The sequence below is a fragment of the Panthera tigris genome, chromosome B3, assembly GCF_018350195.1.
Source record: "Panthera tigris isolate Pti1 chromosome B3, P.tigris_Pti1_mat1.1, whole genome shotgun sequence".
NCBI lineage: Eukaryota > Metazoa > Chordata > Mammalia > Carnivora > Felidae > Panthera > Panthera tigris.
The window spans coordinates 5,662,575-5,684,462 of NC_056665.1; the positions used below are offsets into that span (position 1 = coordinate 5,662,575).

At 51.5% G+C, this 21,888-nt stretch overlaps 2 protein-coding genes across 10 annotated transcripts; both read right to left on the reverse strand.

Moving 5' to 3' along the window:
- Positions 1-2,583: 2,583 nt before the first annotated feature.
- On the reverse strand, positions 2,584-8,421 carry NGRN (neugrin, neurite outgrowth associated). The gene is made up of 3 exons (XM_007099112.3): positions 8,185-8,421; positions 7,710-7,820; positions 2,584-3,658 (listed from the first exon to the last, which is right to left on the reverse strand). Exons 1-3 carry the CDS (start codon positions 8,346-8,348, stop codon positions 3,055-3,057), a joined length of 879 nt encoding a protein of 292 aa, XP_007099174.2. The 5' UTR covers positions 8,349-8,421; the 3' UTR covers positions 2,584-3,054.
- A 161-nt stretch (positions 8,422-8,582) lies between these two features.
- LOC102960136 (tubulin polyglutamylase TTLL13) lies at positions 8,583-20,277 on the reverse strand. 9 transcript variants are annotated; one of them, XM_042988035.1, is made up of 16 exons: positions 20,102-20,277; positions 19,458-19,484; positions 19,214-19,356; positions 18,817-18,857; positions 17,990-18,108; positions 16,375-16,505; positions 15,988-16,144; positions 15,017-15,160; positions 14,560-14,645; positions 14,028-14,259; positions 13,359-13,543; positions 11,561-11,746; positions 11,077-11,257; positions 10,617-10,796; positions 9,716-10,034; positions 8,583-9,355 (listed from the first exon to the last, which is right to left on the reverse strand). In XM_042988035.1, exons 5-16 carry the CDS (start codon positions 18,089-18,091, stop codon positions 9,099-9,101), a joined length of 2,160 nt encoding a protein of 719 aa, XP_042843969.1. In that variant the 5' UTR covers positions 18,092-18,108; positions 18,817-18,857; positions 19,214-19,356; positions 19,458-19,484; positions 20,102-20,277; the 3' UTR covers positions 8,583-9,098. The 9 variants fall into 9 exon arrangements, with proteins under 9 accessions (XP_042843969.1, XP_042843964.1, XP_042843963.1 ...); XM_042988030.1 differs by having other exon boundaries at positions 9,716-9,827; positions 9,990-10,034; positions 19,214-19,484; positions 20,102-20,185; XM_042988033.1 differs by having other exon boundaries at positions 9,263-9,355; positions 9,716-9,827; positions 9,990-10,029; positions 19,214-19,484; positions 20,102-20,185.
- Between the last annotated feature and the right edge of the window lie 1,611 nt (positions 20,278-21,888).

Here is a 21,888-nt window from a genome sequence, read left to right on the forward strand (position 1 = left end):
TCCTCTAATACAAGATTAAACAAAAAACAAACAAGAAGCTTTTCTGCTCACACTGGGCTTCAAGAGCTCATCTAGTATTTTGTACTGAGCTTTTCCTACTCCCCCACCCCTCAGGAGATTGAATCTCAGCTGCGGAGAGGTGGAAACTGCCCTGAGCAGATTAGTGACACATATACCCTCCGGGGCGCAGGGACTTACGTCCCTTCTGTTTGTAGTTTGCTAGCCTCTTGAGCTTGGCCCCAAGGTTGCAGAGAGTTTCCATTCCACCCACAGCCGCCTCCTCTCCAACTTGGGCAGAGCCTTGTCAACTGTTGCTTCCTCCACCTGACCCTGCACCTATGCCCCCAAAGTGCAACTCCACCTCGTACGTTGTGATGTCAGTGGCTTTCATCGTGTCATGAAATGGGACTCCCTGGGGAGAGGGCACTATAGAGTCCTATGACCCCAGCCCAGTGGAACAGACTGGGTGAATCCCACCTCCCCCTTTCCAGCTTGGGTTGGGGGAAGGGTGCACAGTTTCCCAAAACACTGCAGTGCTGGTGAGTTAGGATGTGAGACATGCTGACAGAATAAAGCAGGAACCGATCAACTTGGAGAAAGCTTGGGTCTTGTTGTTGGCTGAGGTCTGGATGAGTAGGCTGGCAGAGGTAAAAGGCAGGGCTTTCTGCCATTGTGGACTGGCTGATCAGTGAGGTTCTCCAACCGTTTCTTCATTCACTCAACCCATGTTGAAATCTATGTTAGGAGCTGAAACTACAGCAATGAACACAGACCAGTCTCGTGCTCCCATGGGGTCTACATTCTAATGGAGGCAAAGTATGTGATGACAGACAATACAGTAGCAATCCATTTCAAATGGCAGGGAATATTAAACATGGTGATAGAATGTGAACGTGGTGATAGAATGTGAAGGGAGTTGCTTTAGACTGGGTAATCAGGGAAAGCCTAAGAAAGTAACATTTGAGGGGGGCCTGGATGGCTCAGTCAGCTATGCGTCCAACTTCGGCTAGGGTCATGACCTCATGCATCGGGCTCTGTGCTAACAGCTTGGACCTGGAACCTGCTTCAGATTCTGTCTCCCTCTCTTTCCCAATCTCTCTCCCCCACCCTCTCTCCCTCACACACACGCACACATTAAAATATATATATTTTTAAAAAAGTAACATTTGATCTGAGACTTGAAGGACACGGAACCGGCCATGTGAAAATCTGGAGACAAAGAACTAGTAAGGACAAAACCTTAGATTGGCATTTTTAAGAATGGAAAAAAGACTTAAGCTTGGTAAGTAATAGGATGGTAGGGAAGGAGGTAAATGAAAAACTTAATCAAAGTTTTGAACAACAGCTTCTAATTTTCCATAGCCAACTGGGGAAAGGGCATGGTCAAATGATTTACAGGAGTTAAAAATGCCCGGGGCACCTGGGTGGCTCAGTCAGTTAAGCGTCTGACTTTGGCTCAGGTCATGATCTCACGGTTTGTGAGTTCGAGCCCCATGTTGGGCTCTGTGCTGACAGCTCAGAGCCTGGAGCCTGCTTTGAATTCTGTGACTCCCTTTCTCTGCCCCTCCCCCTCCCCCTTTCTCTCTCAAAAATAAACATTAAAAAGATTTTTTTAGTGTATTAATAGGCTAGTGACAGAGCAGTGAGAATAGGACCTTATTTGCCCACTGCTGTATTACCAGAAACTGGATTCTCTTTGACTGGCAGGTGATAGGGCCTTGCTATTTATACTGAACAAATGCCCAAGTTAACAGTAATCAATGATACTGTAATGGCTATTAATGACATTTGAAATAGCAAGGAGATTCACGAACACACTCAATGACAGGTTTGGAAAATGGATTATTTTCATTAAACACCCTGCACTTAAATTCTGAATAACCAGTTTTTGCCAGGAAGTTGTTAAAATGAGGCATGGCTGAAAACTGTCATTGGGCTCTTCTGTTGCGTGCACGTGTCTCACTCAATTTTCTACTGATAATCACTCTGGTTATAATGAAAGGTCTCTAAAAGATTCGGTAAATTAACAGAAATTATGCCAGGCAGGAATGGATTCCTGGAATTTTAGAAGCCCTGAACTAAAGGTCAGACCTGGGTTCAAGTCCCTGTGCTACTGCTCAGCAGCAGCCATGTGGCCTCGAGCAGATCTGAAAATGAGACTGTCCTCTAATCTTTGAAAGGGGCCGATAATCTGCTCTTGCCCCCATCACAGCTCCATCGCAAAAATCTGATGACAACAGTGAAGATGCTATGGAAGCTTGTGAAAGTAGCTAGAGATGATGCCGGAGGCCCGAAAGCCTTCGCCTTTTTTTTTTTTTCCCATGGATCAAACCCCCCATACCCTAATCTCTTTCAGAGCCCCACCAACAGAAGGAAAGAGGAGCTCCTTTAGACCAGGTGATCCAGCGAAGGTATGATGTCCTAATTTTTAGCTGTCAACATCAATTACTAAGCAGGGTGATCTACAAAGTGTCCTTTGTTGGGAACTCCTCTGGCCCCATCTCTCTTCTAATGTTTAATGACAAAGGACCTCTGGTCTCTTCGAACCCTCACTTTTCCCACCCCAGAGAGCACCAATCAACACAAACTGCTACATTTTATTTTCTTTTGCACATAATGAAAACATTCTACTGATAAAGCAGTTCCAGAACTATTAGTGTTCATTAATCAAGAAGTAAATGAGATCAGAAGGCAAACTTTTCATTTTTTTCCAAACATATACTGCAAATTTCACAGAAAAGTTCTAACAACGCATGCAACACGGGCAAAAATGGGGAGTACTGAAGATCCACATGGGTCAGATCAGGAGCAGAGCTCCAGGACACTGGAGTCTACCCAGCCAGTCATTAACCCTGCCCTGCCATACACATTGGCCCTGTGAAGTTCACTGCCCTCTTGTCAGATTCATATCTGAGCAGCTGTTTCCTCCCATGGTCCAGGCTCATCATTTCCTCCCATCCCAAGGTGGACGATCCACACACAAAAGTCCAGGCAGCTCCAAACCTACTCTCCCAGCTGCGTTTCAGGTGGCATCTCCACAAACCAGGCTCCAGCTCAAATTCTGTACAAGAAGTTCCCGTTACTGTCAAAGAACTCTCGCCCCCTCTGGACTACTTTGCTGCTGAAGTTCTGGTCACCTGGGTCCTGCGCCTTCAACTCTTCCAGCTTCTTGGCAGTTGGCAATCCGTCACCGTCAGCTCGTCTAGAACCCGCACGATCGCTGGTGGGGCACTTCTGCAGCTCTTGCCCGTGACCTAGATCTGCAACAGGCACAGAGTGCTCCCGCTGCGGATCCTGGATTCCTTTATCCCCTCCCTTCTGTCTCCTTGGTGTACTGTGAGTGTTCGATTCTATCACTTTCAAAGCTGTGCTGTGACCCCAGCCTTTGAATGACGTTTCATCTGCTGGCATCAACGAAGAGCCTGACCCAGAGTGGCTCGTGGAGAGCGGCTTCAAGGAATCCTGAGAACCTGGGAGCTGTCTGAACGAGAAGGCGAGCCCAGGTTTCTTAAGGACTTTTTGATCCTGCTTCAGTTTCTGCTCCAATGTGGGTACGAACTTGCTCTTTAAAACCCTCCGGATCACATGAGTGCTGACACCAAAGCCTTCAGCTAATCTGGGAACTGACCAGGACTCTGCAAATTCTTTACGCAAATATCTATGGGAAAAAGAAGCAGGTTTTCAAGTTGTGAAAAAGTCTGCTATCAGAGTACCTAACTGATAATACTAGTTATATTTGTGTGAAAAGAAGAGGGCTTGGAAAAAGCACGAACACGGTCTCTATCTTGTGCCACCAAATGGCTATGTTCCGTTCCCATACACCGACAGCAACACCCAACCACTCTTAGGTCACTTTTATTTCACAAGAACTAAACTCCCAGTGTGTACCAGGCCCCAGCTAGATCCTGGGGATGCATGAATACTGTCCTTCCTTTCAGAGTACATACAATCTAGTAGTGGAGACATATTAACATACAACACTACTGTGGTAAGGCATAGCAGAGAATGCTGTGAGAGCACCCAGAGGACCCAGGAACAGGCTATCACAACATTTGCCGGGTGGCTCAGGAATTGCTTCAGAAGTCCCTCTATGAGGCCTAAAAGGATGAAGAGGAGTAATAAGCTGGCAGAAAGAAAACATCAAAGGTATTTTTTTTTTCAATTTTTTTAAACGTTTCTTTTTGAGAGAGAAAGACAGAGCACGAGCAGGGAACGAGTGGGGAAGGGGCAGAGAGAGAGACACAGAATCCAAAGCAGGCTCCATGCTCTGAGCTGTCAGCACAGAGCCTAGCACAGCGCTTGAACTCATGAACCATGAAATCATGACCTGAGCTGAAATCAGACGCTTAACCGACTGAGCCACCCAGGTGCCCCCTCAAAAGTATTTTTTTTTTTTAAGTCTTATTTATTTAAGTAACCTCTACACCCAATGTGCCGCTTGAACTCACAAACCCTGAAATCAAGAGTCGTACTCTTTTCTGACCAAGCCAGCCAGGCGCCCCTCAAAGGTATTGATGGTAGGTCTCGAGAGCAGCATGTAAAATGCAAAACAGCACATCACCATTGCTGGCAACAGCTCAACTTGTCTAACAGTGAGGCCAGAAGCAAGATGATGTCATGCTTCCGACTCTGAAGTTTATCCCCAAATCAACAGTGAATCAAGGGAGGATTTTTTTTTTAAGTGGGTATATTCAAAAATAGCAAGAAGGCGGGGGCACCCGGGTGGCTCAGTCGGTTAAGCGTCCGACTCCTGATTTCAGTTCAGGTCATGATCTTGTGGTTCATGGGTTCGAACCCCATGGCAGGCTCTGTGCTGACAGTGCGGAGCCTACTTGGAATTCTCTCTGTCCCTGTCTCTGCCCCTCCCCCGTTTACGCACATGTTCTCTCAAAAATAAATAAATGAACATTAAAAAAAAAAAGAATTAAAAAAAACAGCAAAAGAATTGCCATTCAGGACATCCAAGCTATGGCAAACCACAAGCAGATCCAGGAAGGAGTTTAAGCAGTGGAATGCCATGAGCAGCTTTTCCTTTTTCAGCTCAATCTAGGGGGTAGTTTTCAGTGGCAACACTAGAAATGGAAGGATCAGCCCAGAGGCTTTCATGGTAATCTAGGCAGTCTGAACTGAGGCAGCCGCAATGAAAGCAGAGAAGGAAGAGAGTTGAGGAATATTTTAGGAAGGCCAAACGGAAGAACTTGGTAAGGACTAAATAACTGGAGGTAGAAGTAGGCAGAGATTCCAGATTTCAGTTCGAGTGTTTGGTGGGAACATTCAGGGGTATGGGGAAAACAGGAACAAAGTGAAATTGCCAGGGAACAACAATAAATTCTCTCTTGTTGAGTTTGCGATTATGTTCAGTTTGAAGAACCTACGTGACACTCAAACAGAGATGGGCTAGCGCACAGTTGAATATATACAAGTCAAAAGATAAACACAGATGGGAGACGACAGACTTGGAAGTCACAAGCCAAGACCAATGGTGGCTGAAGCCACGTGAGTGGCTGGCTTTAGGCAGGGAAATGTGTGGAGATAAAATGACCAAGGACACAACTCTAAGGGTACCCCAGGAAGGAAACTGAGAAAAGGAGTCCTAGAAAGAGAAGTGAGTAGTACCATGGGTCAAGGGAAGAAAGAATCTCAAGAAAGCAGACTACAGGGTCACACGCTGCAAAAAACGTTAGGGAGGCTAGAGACTGGAATGGCAGGAATGCCTAGCATTGAGGAAGTCACTGATAAGATTTGTGGACAATAGTTTCATTGTTGTAACAAAACAAGAAAGGGTAGGCAGCCAAGGAACAAACGGTGAGGGAGAACCTGAAGTTGACGGTAGGTCTCTGGGGAATTAGATACATCTAAGACTTAGTGCACACAGAGGATGGGTCCTAGACAAATGAAGGGCTACCACTTCCCCTGGGATGTAAATAAGGGTATTAACATTGAGCAAAGAAAATAAGGAGGAAGACTAAGAAGCTTTAAAGGGCTCTAGGGGTGCCCGGGTGGCTCACTCGATTAGGCACCCGACTTCACCTCAGGTATGACCTGAGTTCGAGCCCCACATCGGGCTGGCTCTCTGCTGTCAGCACAGATCCTCTGTTGCCCGCCACCTCCCCCTTCAAGCTCTCTCTCTCTCAAAAATAAAGAAACATTTAAAGAGCTCTTAATTAATGGCCAATTTTTTCTCTGAAGTAAAAGGACGTTTATTAGCCACAGAAGGGGAGGTGACAGGAAGATTTGGAAGAGCAGTTGTTCCAGAAAGGAAAGGAAGTGGACACGAGAGAAGTGCTACAGGCTCACAAAATCTCCTTGCTCTATAGAATCCCCTTCATTCTAAGTGTCTGTTTCAGAGTCACTCTGATGGGAATGGGAAATGACACACAGCTTACAGAAGGCAACTTAGCAATATTCATCAAAAGGCAAATCCACGTGTCCTTCCACGCGGCAACTCTACTTCTGGGAACGTACACAACAAATACACGTGGAAGGTATGTGGAACGAGGTGTACACGAAGTTACTCATCAGAGTACTATCTGTGATAGCAAGTGAATGCAAACAACCGAAGCACACTTCATAAAAGACTGGTTAACTGAATTATGATCTGCTGGGGCGCCTGGATGCCTCAGCCAGTAGGGCATGCAACTCTTGGTCTCAGGGTCCCGAGTGTGAGCCCTACGTTGGGCACAAAGATTACTTAAAATTAAAAACAAAAATTACGATTTACTATTACTTCTTCAAAAAAGAGCTTTGTCTTCTGAAAAGGAAAGATCTATGAAATATGTGAAAAGGGGCACCTGGCTGGCTGGGCCAATGGATCATGAGACTCTTAAGCTCTGGGTTGTGAGTTAAAGTGCCGTGTTGAGTGTAAAAATTATGTGAAAATAAGATCTTAAAAAAAAAAAACAACCAAAAACTATATGAAAAAAAAAAAAAACGTGTAGAAGAGTATTTACAGTATTATACTGTTTGTGCTTAAGAAAATAAAAGTAGGGGCGCCTGGGTGGCTCAGTTGGTTAGGCGACCGACTTTGGCTCAGGTCGTGATCTCATGGTTTGTGAGTTCGAGCCCCATGTTGGGCTCTGTGCTGACAGCTCAGAGCCTGGAGCCTGCTTCGGATTCTGTGTCTCCCCCTCTCTCTGTCCCCTCCCCTGCTCACACTCTGTGCCTCTCTGTCTCTCAATAATAAATAAACGTTAAAAAAAAATTTTTTTTAAACATGCAAAAAAAAAAAAAAAAGAAAAGTTAACAATCTACATTCATAGTCGCTTGTATTTGCTTAAGGAAACCTGGAAAAAGGCACAAAAATTCATTAAAAATAGTCTCACTGAAGACTGGCAGGGATTAAAACTTCTCAATGTGTCCAAATAATGTTCTAATTTTGAACTATATGCCACGCATTGTTATTCAGAACAAACTTAAAACTTAAAAAGGGATCTAAGATTTTAATGATATGGGTTTACTCTTCCGAAAAACGTACATAACCTTGTAAGTCCCCATCCCTGACATTAGCTTAAGAACGTCATGACAACTATTTTGAAGTTAAAGGCTGTGAGGTCTACAGCTTACTATTCTAAAATTTCAGCAAAAACGAACCGTGTCCTCATGTTAAAAACTACTAAATTTAGATGACGGGCTTATGGAAATTCATCTATTCTCCTTTTCATTTAGAAAACTTAAAATGATAAAAAGTAAACTATGACAATGATTCTCACCGGATCTGCTCCATCGCTTCCCTCGTCAGGGTCCTGGGCGGGGCACCCGGCGCCTCCATTTGCCTCCGAATTTTCTGGAATCGGGCGGCTTTTTTCTGTTGTTTCAGGGTGCTGGGGGAGAGAACCAATGGCAGAAGCCAAGCGTGGGAGCAAAACGGGTAGCTGAAGAGCCTCGCGCTAAATCACAGGCCCAGCCCTCTTCTCTTTGTTTGCAAGGGAAACCAGGCCACGTCTGTAACCTCCCCAGAAATCTAATCCCTAAAACAGCCCGTAAGCATGCCGAACTTTCTAAACGGGTGATGAAACACGTCATTGGTGAAGAAACGTGCCGTCCCAAAGGAGCCGCACACCTGCCCCTGCGCCCCCTGACAACGGGTAAGAAACAAGGGCTGCGGCGGATGCGGCGCTACAACGCCCGGCTCCAAGGGGGCGCGAAGCCCTGCTTCAGGCTGAGGGCCCGGGAAGCAGCCGGTACCTCTCCACCTCCTGCAGCTCCCGCTCCTCCGGCTCCCAGTCGGAATCGGGGTCTGGCTCCCGGCCGAGCGTGCCCGGGTCTACCATCCCCCGGGTCGCGAAACCACAGCGAGCCACGGCAGCACGAGCACGCAAGCCCAGCAAGAGGTTCAGAACGACCGCCATGTCGACAAAAACTGCACGGGACAGTCCGAGAGGGGCAGAGAGACCGGAAATCTGGGGGCGGGGCCGGAAGTGGAAGGGCGCGGCGAAAGCCAGGATGGTCGTGCGTGGTTTCCGCTTCCGGCTGAGGGTGCGTTAGCTGGGATTGAACCTGCTTGCGGTTCACCCTTCCGGAGAGGAATAGTGGCGAGCGTTTACCCTGGAACGCAAGGGCCGGAATGAGCTAGAGAACGCTCCTGGAAAACGCCATAAACTTTAATAAAAAGTCGGAGTCCTCTGCCAAGAGCCACCCCTCCGCCCCCATGGCTGCCCAGGCCGGCCTGTCTCCGCCACGGCAGGGGGAAGGGCGTCTCCTTGGCGGTCGTCCGATGGCGACTGCCCCGTGCCTTGGGCACTCGGCTCCTCTGGGAAGGGGGCCCCTTGTCGCCAGGATGACCTCCAGCCCCGGGCTGCACCCAGCGTTCAGACCCATCTCCTAGCGATAAATCCAGGCTAAGGTTTGAAGGGCGGAGATGCCGGCCCTGGCTCCTCTTCATCTTTTAGTCTTTACGGATCTGGAAATAGTCTTAGGGTATTGAGGAATTCTTGATGTCTTTGTGTTTTGCCTTGTTCAAGCAGGGTTCCTGGCCAGGACTTTTCAAACTGAAGCCTGGTGGCAGTCTTTCATTTAGCGAAGATTGAAGGCCCTCTGCGCCTTCGGAAACTTGAGGGGGTTCTCCAGGAGAGGTGGAGTGCTGGGCTTCCGTCCTGCATTTACCGGTGGTGGCTGATGTCAAGGAGTGGAGTGGTATGCTGCATCAGGGGCGTAGAGGCAGGGCAGAGAGTGAGATCCTGGGCCTTGGGTGCACTGTGTTGGGTGTCTACCACCGAGGGCAAGGTGCAGTGAGTCCATGAGCTACTTGCCACTCTTTCCGGTTGCAGAAGATAGCCCTGCTTTGGGGTTAAAGAAGATGGCACTGATCCTGCCAGGGCTGTGTTTATGGCTTCTAGCCTTCTGCTGGCTTGGCCTTCTGCAGTGGAAACATGGGTCCCCCTGAGTTGGTATTCACAGGAGATTCACTCCCTCTTTACCAACTGTCACCCAATTACCAACACAGAAGAATGGCATCCCTTGCTTCCCTCCAGCATCTTTGCCACACTGTATCGTAATTGTTTACTTGTCTGTTTCCCTGTTGTGTTTGTTGAGTGCTAGGACTGTACTGCCATTTCTCCCAGGGTCCAGTATGTAGAGGAGGTAATGGGTCCACTACCCATCCCATTCCCACACTGGTGGAAGTGCCCTGTGGTGTTTTGGGACTGTCCCAGCTGTAATGTTTGCCAGTGGGAATTTGCACAAGTCAGAGTGACCAGAGCTAGTTTTGCGTACTTACGGCTACTGAGCCTGACTCTGGCACTGGGAAAACAGTGCCTTCCCGATGCTTTCATTGACAACGAAGAGGGGCCGTTGGCTGCTCGATCTCTTATCCAGCTGAAGTTCTTGGGCTGTAGATGGCACCAGGAATGATGTGGAATTGCAGCATTCATGCTTGGCTGTGGCCCTAAGATCTTGGGGATCAATTCGTGGGGCCGAACTGGATGCAGGAAGTGAGGAGGGCCCTGCTCTTTGGTGGCCCCTCTCAGGAGGACCAGTGGGACCAGACTCACAGATTGCAGTTCTTGATTGCCCAGCCCGTCCTGGTGAAATCTAGGCTAGAGGAGAAGAGCAGCCCCTTACCACACTTCTTGTGAGGCTGGATGGACTGGAGGAAGAAAATAGGTAACCGAAACGTCTCTTCTAGGCCGTGGCCGCTATTTAACCAATTACTCCTTGGGGGCTCAGCAAAAACAAGACCCAACAGGCTTGACACCTGCCCAGGGAACAGTGAATGCGGCAGCTGTTCTCTTGGCCCAAGTCTGTTTGCTTATCTCCCGTTAGAGCCACGGCACTGGCAGGGCTAGAGAGAGATTACACAGAAGCCACTGAGGGTGGTGGCCTTCTTATTCGTCAGGCAGGAGTTTGGGGTTATTGCAAGGCTGGAATAAAGAGAACACATCTCTTGCGAGTAGGTCAGGAGCTGCACTTTGCCGGATGTCATTACTAAACACCAGGGAGCGTGGCAGCAAATGCAAAAGCAACCAAGAGACCCCTTCCCAGCGCCCAGCAGGAGATGCTCTCCCAGGCTCCGTGCCTGCCAGACACCATCACGTTAGCCTTCTGGGCCGCGGCCACCCCTGTGTGCCGGCGCAGCCCTTGTTCCCTGGTTCTGCGAGATGCTGCGCAGGGACCCTCACCCGATACTCGTGAAGCCTTCTGTGGCCCCGGTGGCTGGGGTGCAGCATGTGGCTGAGTTGCTCTATGATACCGAGGCTTCGGATGAGATTCTCCCTTTGTAGCAGGGCCTTCATCCGCTCCAGCTCCTCCTCTTCCACGATTTCTTGAGGATGCATGGTATCCACGTGTACGGGGAGCAGCTGTGAGGTACATGAGGGCTGAACGCAAGATCTCCGAGAGCGAGTCCCAAACCATCGACGACGATGGCTGCGGGACTCCTGCCTGCTCTGCCTCTGTGCATTCCCTGACCCTGGTGGAAGGTCCCCTTTGCTGTCCATTCTCTTCCCCACCCCCACCCCCAGCCCCCGTTCTGCGAGGTCAGATCCAACGTATTCATTAGGAACTCCTCTCCCTCTCCCTCCCTTCTCTAGACCCAACCTATTTCCTGTTGAAAGGCAAGAGCTACCAAACCCCGGACACCTCTTTCTCCCGGTTCCGGTTCCTGTAAGCCAAGTGGGCCGGAAGTCCCCGGAGCCCGGCCCTGCATCGGCTCTTCTCTCCCGCTGATTCACCCTGGTTCTGGTCCCGGCTCTCCTTCCGCCTCTTACTTCCTGAGGTCTCCTGCTGTTCCTGCTTAAGGCGGATCTCTTCCAGTTGCTGTCTGACAAGACACAGCAGCTTCAGACACTGGAGAGATTAGGTTGGGGGGAGGCAGGGTGAGGGGAAGTGGGGATGGGGGAGTGGGAAATCAGATCTGTCTGGGAGGCAGACAAGAGAAGAATGAGGGGGGAAATGGGAAACCTCCTATATGGAGTTACTGAGTCCGAAAGAATTTATGACTCCATTCCTCTTGGCTCAAGTGTCTGGCTTCCTCTCTACCCTGCTGGTGAGCAGTTCAGCTTCAGGATATGCGCCCCTTCCCCCCCCCCCCCAAGTGGACAGAGGACAAGGCAAGGCAAAGTACCTGGCACACTCCTCTCTAGCCTTGGAAGCAGCAGTCTCCTGGAAGAGGGAGCCGTTGTGCTTGAAGAAGGGTGCGTACTTGTCCGTGTCAGGCCCGGGATAGATCCGCCGGTACCCCCCGAGGTGGGAGTCCTCATGGCGTTCCTGGTCCAGTATCGCTGCGTGCGACAGTTCAGTTTGTTCTCGCCTAGGGAAACCAAGCTCCAGAGTGAGTCGGGAGGGCTCTGAGAATGTTCAGTGGGGAAAAGAAGGCCGGCCAAGGCTTTGAGAACCTTCTGCTTGCTTCACGGCCTTTCTGGCCTCTGCCCATGTAGTGAGGGCTGCGAAGGCCCTCTGGCCAATCCCGCTTGTGTGTAGCCACGGAAATCTGGGCTTGACTTCCAGAAATCTGGTTTTCATCTTAAGTGCAAGCTAGCACTCCAAGTTCTCACGGTCTTTTAGGTTTCTGATCATAGAGTAATCTATGTTAATTACAGAAAAATGTAGAAGAGCAAAAAGAAGATAAAACCTCCCATAATCTTACTGTGCAATTAGCATATTGGTCATGAGCATGGACTCAGGGGCGGGACCCCCGAGTCTGAACCCTGGCTTTGCCACCGACTACCTTCCTTTCTTGTTTCTGACAAAAATGGGATCATACAACCTTGCTAAATGGCTTCCTAGTAGTCACGTGGTTCTGTGATTGTACTTTGATTTATTAAGTCCAGTAGTTGTGAACCCTTTTCCCCACTGAAAGACATCACTCATAATATAATAGGCATATGTGCAGCCCCACTGTGGGAAGAGCCAGCATATTTCCAGTAAGTCCTGCTTCCTCTCCATTCACACATGAGAGCGCCTACTATGTGCCAGGCCCTCAGGATATCCTAGCAAACCAAATACACACGGGCCTGCATATCGCCCAGGTGGGGAAGAGCACTGGAATAGGAATGCTTCCAATTCCACTCCATTTGTATGTGTTATTAACATTAATTTAGTATCGGCAGCAAATCACCGTGTTGGTAACCCATCTTATAATTAAAACAACAGTGGGTGAAAGATGCTGATTTAAATAACCTCTTATTGTTGCATGACTAGACTGTTTCCTGTTTCATTATTATAACCTGTCTAGAGGACCTTTGTTAAAAACAAAAACAAGGGGCCCCTGGGTGGTTCAGCTGGTCGAGCGCCCAACTTCCACGCAGGTCGTGATCTCGTGGTTCGTGGGTTAGAGCCTCACATCCTTGCTGACAGCAGCGAGCCCGCTTTGGATCCTCTGTCTCCGCCCCCCCCCCCCGCCCCGTCTGCCCCTCCCCCGCTCACACTCTGTCTCTCTCGCTCTCAGAAATAAACATTAAAAAACAAAACCAAAAACAAACAGCCAATCAAACCGCAAAGAGCTTCTTATGAGCTAATAGAAAATAGCTCTAAGCCGTGTTGCTACACGTGGTAGAGAGAGTGTGAAAGTTACACTACTGTCTAGGTAGGTAAAGGGAGAAAAACATCTGTATAAGTTATTTCTACAGGTATATATTATACGCACACCTATGTATGTATGTGTGCATTAACTGCTAAAGCATACACATGGCATAGGTTGGCTCCTCCGGGGGAAACTGAGTAGCCGGAGAACAGGAAGGGATTCTTCACAGGATCTTTTGAATTTCCAACATGCTATCTGTGATACGTAATGCATCATCTACACCAAAAAACCCACAATTGTGCTTCACAGCTAATCATTACCCCCAGACTCTCTTCGCCACCTACAGGAGCACTTTTCCCGTCAGGAAAGTAATGACAAAGAAGACAGACACGTGGCCCACCTGGCTTCTCGTGGCTGCTGGTGGCACTGGAAAAGCCGCTCCTTGACTCGCCGCTTGTCCTCCTCTATCACCTTCCTTTTGTCACAGCCCCGGAGGTTGACAAGGGTCATGGCATCACACAGAAGTGCGTCCTTCACTTCGCGATCAAGGTGGGAGTCAGTGGTGAAGCTCGGGGAGTGGTTTACCTGCCAGGAGGAGTCATCATCCCACCCTTCCTACACTGCCTGAGCACGTGTGGCCTCGGGCAGGCCGGACTGGACAGTCCAGGCAAGACATCCCCCTCCAGAGGCCTCGGCTGAGGAGGCTGGATGTTCTGACTTCCAAGGCCACGGGACCCCGCCACAGAGATCCCTCCAGTACACAGGCTGCTGAGAGCAAACCAGACAGCCTGACTCTACAGATACAGTGTCCCTAAAGACAAAAAGGTTCCATGGGGGAACACTTGGGATCCAAATCCTGGATCCCTATGGTGGAGGCCAGAGATCACTAGGCTTGGACTCAGCAGGTCAAGAGTGTAGACACCTACTGCCTTCTGCCATTCCTACCCACCCCAGGGCCGCCATGTCCCCCATTCTCTGTTCCACCACCTGACTGCACTCCTAGCCCAGGCGTCCTGCTCAGGGAGGCCTCAGGCCCCGGGTTTTGCAAAGTCCGGAAGATCATCCTCACCTCCAGCAGCCAGGGTTTCAGCTTGTGGTCCAGCAAGATGTCAAAACCAAGGATCTCAAAACAGGCACATGTACCTCCGTTCAGATAGTGGGGGAAACAGGTTCGGTAGTTGTGGCGAAGAACAGAATGGGCTGAGATGATGGTTTTGACGATGATGTCCTCGATGTGCCCCCACAGCTCTCGGGGGTCGTAGCCGTGTTCTCGCAGCCAGGCATTGAGCGTCGACAGCTTCCTGTGAGGCCCAGTGCTCAGAGGAGGACCAGTTTCTACACCACTGGGGCCAGGCCGAGGGCAAGAGGCTCCCTATGGCTAACCCTAATTCTGTGCCTAGATTTCTTACACTTCAAAGGGCTTCTGGCAGCTTGGAGCCCGGCTTGGTCCTCGGGGTGGGGGCAGGGCTGCATTTAGAGGTCAAGCACAGGACAGGGGTCTGTGAAGGTGGTTTTCCTGAGCGATCAGCCTCCCAAGAGCCACCTCAGTTTCAGGGGCTGCTGAGACTATAAGGCTAAGGCACAACCAGAGCCGGGAGTACCTTTTACTGCCCGCAGCGTCGTCTCGGACAAAGTTCTCGTTGTGTTTGTTGATGGCATAGTTGGTCAGATGCATGCAGACATCATCCTGGGAAGAGAGCGGCCCCGTGGCGCTCAGACTGCTTCCCCGAAGCACTCCTCTCCAGCCCTTCCTTGCCTTTTCTACGACCTTCCCCTCCCCGGGACAAGGGCTCCTCGGCGGGCCCTCTTCACCTAAGAACTGTCCTGTGAGCTCCTGGGGAAGGGGGTGGGCTGGCGTCCTCCAGGGAGGACCTTTCAGCGGTCACCACCCACCGAATGCTCTCCTCCCAGCCACGGGGTTAGGGTGCTCGCTGGTTCCATTGCTTGTTCATGGGTGACGACAACAAGCCTTTCTACCTGGTCCGCCACAGAACCTCAGCACTCAGGAGAAGAGGGCGCCGCCCTGTCCCCTCCCAGGGCCACCGTCTGGCCCCTTACCAGGTTGCTGTTGTTGGGCTCCGCGTAGGGCATCGTGGCAAAGCGGGCCAGGCCCTCCTCGTACATGAAAATCCGAAGAGGGTCGCAGGAGGTGATGAGGACATAGATTCGCATATCGAACTTGAAGCCGTCAATGAGGAAGGGCTGAAAGCACGCAAACCCGCCGGGGAAGAATACTTCTGAAGCGCTCATTCTATACCACACGTTGTTTGAAGTGTTTGATGCACAACCGGTTTCATTGTCGTAATAACCACATACAGCATAAAGTAGTCACTGTTATTTTTCCCACTCAACAAATGATGACATTGAGTCACGGAAAGGGTAAGAAATTGCCCAAGATTTGGGGCACCTGGGTGGCTCAGTCCTTTAAGCGACTGACTCCTGGTTTGGGCTCAGGTCATGATCTCGCGGTTTGTGAGTTCGAGCCCCAAATCGGCTCTGCACTGGGGGCAGAGAGCCTGCTTGGGACCTCTGTCTCTGTCTCTGTCTCTGCTCCTCCCCCACTCACGCTCACTCTCTCCCTCCCTCTCCCTCAAAATAAGTAAACTTAAAAAAAAAAAAAATAGAGGGGCGCCTGGATGGCTCAGTCCATTGAGCATCCAACTTCAGCTCAGGTCGTGATTTCATGGTTCATGGGTTCGAGCCCCGCATCTAGCTTTGTGCAGTTGGCTCGGAGCCTGGAGCCTGCTTCAGATTCTGTGTCTCCCTCTCTGCCCCCGCCCCTCGTGCTCTGTCTCTCTCTGTCTCTCTCTCAAAAATAAACAAACATTAAAGAAATTAAAAAAAAAAATTGTCCAAGATCACATATGTAAGAAGTGGAAAAACTCAGATTCAGACCGAGGCAGGCTGGCTCTGAACCACGGCTCTGATAAGAGGAAATAGGAGGTAGGAGCCAAAGCCTGGCTTCCCCCTCTGGCAGTGGGAGAGATGAGGCCGGGGCAGGGCCCTGGCGGTCCGGAGGCGCCCTTCACCTTGGAGATGTACTGCTGGCAGATCATGTGCTCTCCTGGCTTGATCTCCCGGGGACTTCGGGTGATGAAGATGCCGCGTCCCTGACAGCCGCTGTCCGGCTTGCAGATGTAAGTGCGGGTTTTTCGCTGACGACCGTAGGACTGGAAGTCCCCGTAGCTGTGTGCAGAGGGGGGCTGGTCAGAAGGTTTCTGCGCGTGGCAGCTGTCCCAGGGCCCCAGTGGGGTTCTGCTCTCCTGTCCGTGCTCTTCCTGGAGCGTCAATCTCCCACCTACTTTTCTGTGACCAGCTGAAACCTTCTAGGTGACAAGGCCAGAGCCTGGAGGGAAGTGAGATGGCGAAACCTCTCCTCCCCCAGCACATCAGCCCCGGGGGCCGGGCTCACTCACTCTGCAGGGAGGCACCAGGTGCGGGGGAAGATGTTGTACTCCGTGGGATAGAGTTTCTGCATGCGGTTGAGGTTCCGAGCCAGCAGATCTTTGCGGCAGATTTCCGTCATGCCAGGGAAGTGGTTGATTTTCTGTAACAGAGCCAGGTGGTGACCTACCCCCACGAGCAGAGTGAGTGGCAGCCCCTGGGGTCTGGGGCACACCAGGAGGACCGGGAAGGTCAAGGCAGAAGTCACAGAGGAGGAAAACACTATACCTAATACTCTAAGGGAGAAAAGGAAGGTTCCCTAAGGCAGGTGAGAACCTCCTCCTTGGCCTCTCCCAAAACACATGTCCACACTGAGGTCGGGAGACGAGGGGCAGTGAGAAGGACTCGCCAGGACTTCGGGTCTTCTAGCCACCTTCTAACATGCCCCAGGCCACCAGCAACTAGTCCTGTAAGGATAACTGGGGCATGGGAGCATAAGCCAACGAGAAACCATTTTCCAAGAGAGAAAAGGAAATCGAGAATGAGTCCCAGGGAGCGCTGGGTCATGGCGCCCCCAGGGTATGACGTCTCCGGGGTGACCTGCTGGAACTCCGGTGCTGGGAGGCAGAATCTCCCATAGGGTCTGGGCTCTCACTGGCTTTACCACACCCTAGCTGCATGAACTTAGTACTTCTGAGCCTTGGTGTCCTCTTAACAAGAGAGTATCTGCCACTCGGTGTTCTTTTTGAGGATTTAATTGCGGTAAGAACATAAAAGCAGATAACACAGGGTCTGACGTACAGTAAGCCCTCAATGAATGCTGTTAACTGTGCCTGTTTTACAGCCGCCACCTGCATGTCCCTTTTTTTTTTTTAATATTTATTTTTAAGAGAGAGACAGAGACGAGTGGGGTGGGGGTGCAAAGAGAGAGGGGGGAGAACATAGAATCTGAAGTAGGCTCCAGGCTCTGAGCTGTCGGCACAGAGCCCGACGCGGGGTTTGAACTCAGGGACCACGAGATCATGACCTGAGCCTAAGTCGGACGCTTCACCGACTGAGTCACCCAGGCACCCCTCTTTTTTTTAATGTTTATTTATTTATTTTGAGAGAGAAAGAGAGTGAGAATGGGGAGGGGCAGAGAGAGAGAGAGAGGAAGAGAGAAAATCCCAAGCACAGAGCCCAACATGGGGCTCAACCCCACGAACGAGGAGATCACGACCTGGGCCAAAATCAAGAGTTGGATGCTCAAGTGACTGAGCCACCCAGACGCCCCACGCCGACTCTCAATGGATGCGGATGCGGGACCAAGCTGTTTAGAAGCCGGCTCACTCAGCTGCCCCTGGGGTTAGTGCTGAAGCTGCCTTCCAGCCTTCCCCTCAGGTGGGCTCACCGGCCCTGGAGGGGGTCAGCTGGGCACAGATGCTTCCAGGCGAGCAGTGCCCAGCATATACCTCCTTCCTATGATAGAAGTTCCAGGAACCCAAGAGGAGAGTTTTTCCAGTGGAGCAGAAGCCCCTAGCCGAGGCCTTTCCTGCTCTGCCCAGAGGGACAACTACAAAGGGTGTGGGGTTGGGCTTCTGAGCAGAAGGGCGGGAGTAACCATTCAGGGCCGCAGCCCCTTGGGGCTCTTGGGTCAGGAGATCGTACCTGAAACCTCTTCATGTCCATGACTCGTTCAAGTGAGACAGAGCAGTCCGTCCAGTACACAGTCCACTCTTCATCCTCCCCCACCTCCTTTAGGCCACACATTTGAGCTGCCCGACGCACTGTGGAGAGACGGAGGTCAGCGGGGCCAGCCTGGCCACTGGCAGTGAGCCTCGGGAGGGCAGCTGGCTCGGGTAACTTGACCAGAGGGTGGACGGGAGATGAGGTGGTTCTTACCTCCGCTCCGCCGTTTAATTACCATGTGACAATTCCAAGTTCATGAAGCTGTCAAGGCCCTTCCAAAATCTGTGACGGAGAAAACTAGAGCCTGGCTCTCTACTCCCGTCAACCCTCTCTCTCAATTAGGATGGCTTCTGACCTGCAGAGCTGACCCTCTCTCCGTAGGGGTCACATCTCACACTGTGGGTGGCCCCTTGCATAGATGACGGTGGAGATAAGAGGAGATAGAGAGATGGCTGACCCAGCTGGTGATTTTTTTCTTTTAATTCCGCCCCCCCCCCCCAATCTTCCTTGGAAAAAAACTCTATTAGCCTGTTCTCTTCTCAACTCTGGTAAAATCTGGGAAGGGTGGGGGTAATGGTGACTTCCGGTCACTTTTTTTTCTTGTTAGCTAACTGTGGAGATTCCCACCCTAACCCCAAGACGAACTGGAACAGAGATGTCTCAGCTGCTAGTAGCTCAGCCCAGGCTGTAGGCCAGCCTAACGAGATCCAGGGGCTTGGGAGCCCGACTGGGGGACCGTTCCCAGAGTCGAAGCTGCAGGTGCCCTCTTATGCGCAGTGTTGTGAGTGAGTGAACCGGGTGCTTACCACTCTCGTACTTGCAGTTGGTCAGGTTGATGGCCAGGGGTCTGGAATGAAGGAACAGTAGAAATCAGGCAGAGTGGGATGAAGGACAGACCCTGGGCTGCCAGGCACCCGGAGGAAGAGACACCCAGCACATCTACAATGCAGTTCGTTTTCTCTAAAAGCCACAGAAGACCAGGATGATAGAGACATGTTAAGTCTGCAAACCCAGCCAGCTGAAATGGTTCTGGATTTTGTGTCTTTCTCGTTCCAGAAGGTTAATGATGTTCCTGTATTCCCTGTCCTCTTTCGCAGATTAAAGGGAAGACCCCGACTGCTGAAGGGAGGCTGGGGGTGACTCTCTTCTGGAGCCAGGCAGGTGGTGGGGGGTGGAGGGGGGTGTGGTCCAGGGACCCGTTACCTGTGTTTCCGCCTTCTCTTTCTCCTCCTAACTTCTAAGTCATCTGAGTCAGTTGGGGCTATGATTTTCTTTGGAATCTTCTTGGCTACAACAGATAAGGGAACTCCATCCCCAAATTCCTTATAGTCAGCCTTTGGAAGTTCCTGCTGAGAAGAGTTCGAGGGGATGGTAGCTTCCTCTTTAACACACTCCTCCCCAGAGTCCTCTTCTTCAACGAAGTCTTCCTCTGATTCACTGGTCTTACAGGTATCTGGCTCCATCCTCTTAGATTCTGAGGGGAGGGGGTGAGAGTGAAATACATGTCAGAACTTCCTTCCTCCAGGCCGTGCAGGAGTCACAAAAAGCCCCTTCGTGTTATAAGGGAACATTGCTGCCCCTTGAGAACAGGACAATCCCAGTGCAGAATGCGATGTGTTCCTAGTAGGTAATGGAGGCTTGGGGTGGGGGTGGGGATGGGGGAATGCCTGTGAGATGTTGGATTCCCCGACAAGCCCTGATCATCCAAGACCTCTACTCCATACAACACGTTGGGTTGCAAGTAGAAGCTGGACAGAGCTGGCAGGGATCATGACCATGGCTTTTTTATTTCTGGGAAGGGGGATGGCTGGGCCCTGGAGCGGACCTTCAATTTTAAAATAGAGCTAAAAACCAAAGGTCCCCTAAGCCGGCCCTTTCCATGTTCCGTGACTCGGTTTCTCCATGTGTACACACTGGGGCCAGGCCCTCGATGGCTAAGTCCCCTCCCTTGGGCTCTGACGGCGGAGCGGGAGCCCCTGGCGGACACCGCCCACCCGGGGTTTCGAGGACAGCGGTGGGGCTGCCGGGTCCACCCCTAGCTGCCCGAGGCTGGACTCAGCTGGTCGCTCATGTCAGCCCTTCGCGCGACACCTGCTCCTTCCCGGGCGTCGCTGGGCCTCCGGGACCGCCTCCTTGCTCCACGGGACTGGCAGCCTCCGCCGATCGCGAGGGGGAGCCCGCTCCCCTCCCACCCCGGGGTTCGCTCCTAGCTGGGAGATCCCGGCGGCGGCGGCGGCGGCGGCGGCGCCTCCTGGAGCTAGCCGGCGGCCGCCGCCGCCGTCGTCATGGACACGGGGGCGGTCCCCATTGGAGCGGCGTTCTGGGGGCGGGGCCTTCCCGGGAACCACACCCACTTGGACGCCCGCCGAGGCCATCTTGCTCCCGCGCGCTGAAGGCCTGTCGCCGGCCCTGGCGGGCGAGGTGCGGGCCGCCTGCGGCCTCGGGGGGGCCCGGCCTCCGCGGCCGCCGACGGGGCGCATCGGCTGGGACGTGGAGTCCTTCCGCTTTCGCGCCGATTGACGCGCGCCCCACCCCAGGCTATCTCGAGCCCGCGGGCCGAGCCCGGAGCTTGGTTTAACTCTGTGCTCGGGAAAAGTACCTGCTGGCCTTCCCTGAGCTTTAGTAAGCGTGTGTCGCGCCGTCCCCGCCCTCCGGAGGGGCGGCCGTGCTTAGTGCCCACCCTGGCGGGCTGAGCCAGCTCCGCCGAGTGACAGAACGGCCTCCTCCTCGAGGCGCTCCTTCACTGCTCTTCCTGCCGTCCTCACGCTGACTTCTGCTCGCCACCCCCACCGAACCCAGTCCAACTTGTCACTGTAAGGCTGTCCCGTGTGCCTAAATCTGGGGGACACTTCAGTCTCCTTCCCTTAGACGTGGACATTTTCTGAATGACACATTTCTTGCTGTTCCTTCAGCACAGAATATTCTATTACTCCCTTCTTGAAATGTTTTGGAGGCTCTCGGCTTCCAGGACTATCATTTTTTCTCATTCTTTCCAAATATTTAGCGTTCCAGGCACTATTCTAGGACTTGAACGTGTCTTGCCTGAATTGCCACCAGGCAGCACCTTTTCTTTTCTTTTTTTTTTTGAGAAAGCATCAGAGGAGGGACAGAGAGAGGGAGACACAAATCCCAAACGGCTTCTCACTGCCAGTGCAGAGCCCCACGCGGGGCTCAAACTCATGAACTGAGATCATGACCTGAGGGGGAGATCAAGAATCCATGCTCAACGGACTGACCAACCACGCAGCAACCTCTTAATCGGACTCCCAATTGTTCCCCGGCCACCCCACATCCATCCGTTCCAGCTTAAGTGTTCTTGCTAAAATGCAAATTTGTTACTCCCCAGTTTAAAACTCTTCAAGGTTTCCCATTAGATCAAATCCCCAACCCCTTCATTACACAGGTCATCAAAAAACAAGCAGAGGTGGAAGTCCTGGGCTGGACCATCCCTTCCTATCTATGGTGTGCACAAAGCCCAGGGCCGAGTACAAAGTGGCCCCTAAGTGTTCCACACTTAAGCTGAGAAAAAGCTTCTAAGTCCCTTCCCTGACAATTCATGAACTCCATAAAACAGCTGAGAAGTACCGCCATAGAGAAACCTGTTTGACTTTCTCCCCCCTTCTCAAGGAAAAACTTGGTTTGGCCTGAGGAGGCATTCCTCCGAACAGCAGTCCTGGGGGAAAACCCTGGTTATTTGGGCGCATCACCTGGGACACAAAATCCACTCTGCGCTAACGGTCATCTGTACGTCCTTCAGACTGGGCAAGCAAAGCAAGGTGGCGCTCTTGGAGTTTGCACAGGCAAAGTCTTGCAGAAAGAAGCAGAAGCTAAAATTACGGCAAGGTGCTAAAAGGAGGAAGCCGACCCAAATTCTATAG